At 27.1% G+C, this 4,459-nt stretch overlaps 1 protein-coding gene across 5 annotated transcripts; it reads right to left on the reverse strand.

Moving 5' to 3' along the window:
* Positions 1–876: 876 nt before the first annotated feature.
* Positions 877–4,018, reverse strand: LOC135927968 (uncharacterized). 5 transcript variants are annotated; one of them, XR_010572212.1, is made up of 4 exons: positions 3,292–4,018; positions 2,636–2,691; positions 1,612–1,653; positions 884–1,567 (listed from the first exon to the last, which is right to left on the reverse strand). XR_010572212.1 is itself a non-coding variant. In XM_065464257.1 (4 exons), exons 1-4 carry the CDS (start codon positions 3,327–3,329, stop codon positions 1,238–1,240), a joined length of 405 nt encoding a protein of 134 aa, XP_065320329.1. In that variant the 5' UTR covers positions 3,330–4,018; the 3' UTR covers positions 884–1,237. The 5 variants fall into 5 exon arrangements, 2 of the variants coding, with proteins under 2 accessions (XP_065320329.1, XP_065320330.1); XR_010572211.1 differs by having other exon boundaries at positions 2,614–2,691; XM_065464257.1 differs by lacking the exon at positions 1,612–1,653 and having other exon boundaries at positions 884–1,323; positions 1,365–1,567; positions 2,614–2,691.
* Positions 4,019–4,459: the final 441 nt, after the last annotated feature.

Consider the following 4,459-nt stretch of genomic DNA (forward strand, 5'->3'; position numbering starts at 1 on the left):
TCATTATCGTTATTTTTGTACTTTTTTAAAGTAATTAGGTAAAAATATATATATTGTAAATGTGTTAAAATAAAATTTCAGTCAAGATATACCATAGAAGAGTGACAATTGTCATAATCGTTATTTTTTAACTTTTTTGAATTTTTTTAAAATAAATAGGTAAAAATATATATTGTAAAGTTGTTAAAATAAAATTTTAGTGAAGATGTACCATAGAAAAGTGACAATTGTCATATTCGTTATTTGTGAACTTACCATTTTTCGCAAAATCGATTTTCATAATTCTCCCTCAAAAAAAATTTTTCTCACAATTGATCAGAATTATTATGTTTTCTTTAAAAGTCAAAACAAATCTTTTCCTCTTTTAACAATTTTTTTCACAAAAGCAAAAACATAGCTATTATTTACCATATAATGTCAATATTATTTTTAAATTCATATAATAAAATATCGAATCCCAGAAAAAAAACCCCGGAAAAAAAACCCTGGGAAAAAACCTCGGAATAAAAGCCTCCGGAAAAAAACCCCGAATTTTTTTTTCGAATTTACTTAAGATCTAATAATATCGGTATATTTTTATTTGGATTAAATAAAGTATAGGTAAATTAGTATTTTAGAAAAAATATTATAGAAATATAATTTAATAATAAATTTTTTAGGCCCCAATTCATTACTTAAATATTACTCATATACCCTCCAAAAAATGCTGATGTTCAAATTGGTACTGGGGCAAAAAAAATACCCTAGTAAAATAACCCTGTATTACTAATTTTCGTAAAAATTATTTGCTATAGTAATAAATACAATATCCATCCTTAATTACTATATTAAGTAGACTAAATTTGACAAAATTTGCAATAAGATCTATTTATTTTATTGGAAAATCATTATGTATATACAAATCTAATAATTTAGAATAATAATTATATCGGTTGACATCAAATAAAGGTGAAAATAGCCCTCATAAAATCTAATCTGGAAGGCTTTGCACTCTATCACGGTATTCCTCGCGAAGTTTCTTTAACCGAATCTGGGTATTATAACTCTGCGATTTTGTTTTGGTGTCCAACTACCTACACGCCATCGTTCAAGTTTGGTTTCGTCGGCAGCAACCTCGCATTTCATTTTATTAATCAATACCCAAATTGATTGGCGTTTATTCCCAACCAGATATGAAAAACGATGATCCCAACCTTCGCATTGATTATTTGTGGGTTCTTCATCGGATAGAGTGCTCTCATTCACGATCCAAGTTTATTGAGAAAATCGAGGCCCAATTCGACGTGTCTGGGATTGAGAATTGCTTCTTGTGACCTCCCTTTACTCCATTGATGTAATTTTTATCGAAATATTAATATCTTTACCATTGGTCGGAGTAACTGATCTCAGGAATGCATTTGCATTGCCCATATCACATAAAGGAACAAATGCTAAGCCGTCCATCATGCCACAAAAGAAGCTTAGGGCTTCATTGGTTCTGTATTGTCTTTCCGGACCTAGCTTTTGTAGTTTTCTTTGGGTACTTTGACACATTTGGTATAACATCCTCTGATTATGATGTGATCCACTAATTGAAAAAACAAATATAAATAAACATATTAATGATCATACCAATGACAGTTTTAACCGCGCTCATAGCAAACATTTCGAAATCTATGTATATATATGGATCAGGAAATAAATCTTTTTCTTGACATTTAGATAATAATATTTCGAATATTTTTCGAAAGATTTTGTGTTTTTTTTGGAATACTGATATATAATTGCAGAAATTTTTTGGGGGCATAAAATATCCACCCATATTAATTTAATATACCATGAGCACTCACTTATAAATTTATTTATCAAAATTAATTATTGCTAGGTTATACTAAAAAAATTAAATGAAAATTGATAAAGATCCGAAAAATAAAGATCAAAATAGAAATGACCAATCCCTCCCCCGTCTCTCTCTCTCCCCCATTGTTATTTAAAAATTTGTAACAATAGCAAGATTTTTTGGTTCTTTAAATTATTTCAATTTAAAATGTATTATCTATATTATATATATAATCACTGTAATCAAGAAATGAACGTTTTCGCATATCCTTAATGTTAATTTTTATTTTTCTTATCAACTTTCCTATCTTCTTAATGTTAAATAAATCTATGGAGACTATATCTCTCTAATGTTAAATTTTAAGAAAATTTTTTGTATAGATTCGAACCCATGACCTAACGATTTAAAGGCAAACGTTCTTCCCGCTCAACCACCTTCTATATTAAATTTTGTAATATAATCTTTCTTATATACTTTATTATTTTGCTATTATTTATTTTTATTGGGTAATTAATCTTTAATTGGTTTATTAAGGTCTTATTTCATTGGTTTAAATTTATTTTCTATCTATTTTATTGGTTTAAATTTATTTTCTTTGTTTTATTAATTAATAATCAACCATTTTTAATTAACGATCTTTTTTTAATTAACGATTTTTAAGAAGATCACAACCTTTTTTATATTTTTAAGAAGATAGTCAAGTATAATTTTTTTTTATTAATAAAAATAAAGTTTAATATCTATATATATAGATTATCAATCAGTGTCAACCCTTCAATCATGTAAGAAATAACCTTTTATCATGTAGGTTTATACCTATCAGAACCTGTGTTTTTCCATGGTCAACTTTATAAGGCCTTAAGTAGATGTACCTTTAAAAAATATACTAAAGTTATGATTGCACCTTCAAAATTACAAGGCTATTTACTTCCAAATAAAAAATTATATACACAAAATATAGTATATGACTCAATTATTTAAAAAATAATTATCTCAATTACTATTCAAATTTATGGATTAAAAATGCTCAAACAACTAATCCAAGTAATTATTAAATTATCAATTCAACAAATAAAGATATCTTATATTTAGCCAATTATTAGATATAATCAATAATAAATGAATAGACATTAATAGTTATATTTTCTTTTATCTTATAATAAATAGTTTAAATCTATTAATATTATTATCTTATAAAAAGTATTATGATAAGATTTATAATTACAATAATAAAAAATCCGCCAACTTGCGGATTTAATATTAATGAAATTTAAAATGTAATTATAATTATTTTTATTTTAATCATATTAATGGCTTTAAACTCTTTATTATGAGATAAAAGGAAATACAACTATTAATGTCTATTCATTTATTATTGAATATATCTAAGAATATAATTTTTTATAAGTTATTTCTAGAATAAGAAAATGAACCTCACTCCAATTAAGAGAGAATATATCAAATAATTTTACCTTACATTTGCATTACTTTGGCATTTGTAGTTTACCATGGCATTTGTAATTTAGTCAAACCGTCACAATCTACTATATTTGATTAGGTTCTAAGAAAAACACCTATATAAAATCTAGGAAAAAATGTTTATCTATGGTATCGCCAATTACGTATTATAAAATATCTACATAAATTATGACATTAAGGGGGGGGATTGGTTGATAAAAAATTATATTTGTTCTACATATGTTAACCCCAATTTCTTACAACATAGAATCTTCCCAGAAATCCTCGGTGACCTTGTCTCCAGACCTCGATATGATTGACCCTTCAGTATGGCCGTTGACATTACCTTACTCAGTATAACCCGTTGATTATATTGAGCCATCACGGCTGCAATATTCGTCCTGGAGTTTCTAGGAATTGCGGATAAGGCCGACGTTGAAGCAGTCTACTCGTTCTCTGACTAATCGTTGAGTCATTAAGCTAGAGTCCATCATGTGGTTATCGTTACGATCTCCCAGAAGCATCCTCCCATTTCGCAATTTCGGCACAGCCCGGCAGTTGAGACAGCTTCGCTTCCTTGCCCCTGGGATTGGCTGATATTTTCCTTTTGTTGCCCATTAATAATATTCAGGCCGTTGTTCTATGGGATATGTGTCACATGCAGGTAATAATTAGTGAAGGTCGTGAAAGTCTTCTTTTTTTTACAAAATGAAATTACAAAATTTTCTCTTTTTTATACGAGATATAATTATAAAAGTTTTAACTATTTTTTTTCTTTGGAGAAAAATAAATGAAAAAAAATGGAAATAAACATCCGAGATCGAGATTAAAAACAAATAAATTATCAAAGGTTATCCATTGAAGGAAAAAATAAACATACAAAAACAAACTGACATGTGCATCACAAAGTTTAATTATTATTTCTTTTTTTTTCTAGAAAGAATTAAATAATTAAACATTTAAAACTCCACTTCCGTTTTCTCCATTTTCTTTTCGGTTAAAATTATAATTATTACATATAAAAATATAAAAAAAAATAAGGATGGAAAGAGATAAAAAGGAATGGAAGAGAACAAAATCTCTTACTTTTTATGGCCTTCATTCTACCATCATCCTGACATTATCAAAATATTTTCTCTTCTAACAAATGTAAGGTCATTTTTAAATCAATGAACTCACCAA

This window comes from Gordionus sp. m RMFG-2023, chromosome 4 (genome assembly GCF_954871325.1).
Source record: "Gordionus sp. m RMFG-2023 chromosome 4, tfGorSpeb1-WG-v2, whole genome shotgun sequence".
Taxonomy (NCBI): Eukaryota; Metazoa; Nematomorpha; class Gordioida; order Chordodea; family Parachordodidae; genus Gordionus; species Gordionus sp. m RMFG-2023.

Bases quoted from the DNA above. Each gene is read 5' to 3' on its own strand.
- LOC135927968 (XM_065464257.1), bottom strand. From the start codon at position 3,329: ATGGTAAACTACAAATGCCAAAGTAATGCAAATGTAAG. The intron at 1,568-2,613 runs GTTATTTCTTAC...TTTTTCAATTAG, and splicing joins ATAAACCTACATGATAAAAG to TGGATCACATCATAATCAGA. The intron at 1,324-1,364 runs GTAAAGATATTA...ACATCAATGGAG, and splicing joins ATCAGTTACTCCGACCAATG to TAAAGGGAGGTCACAAGAAG.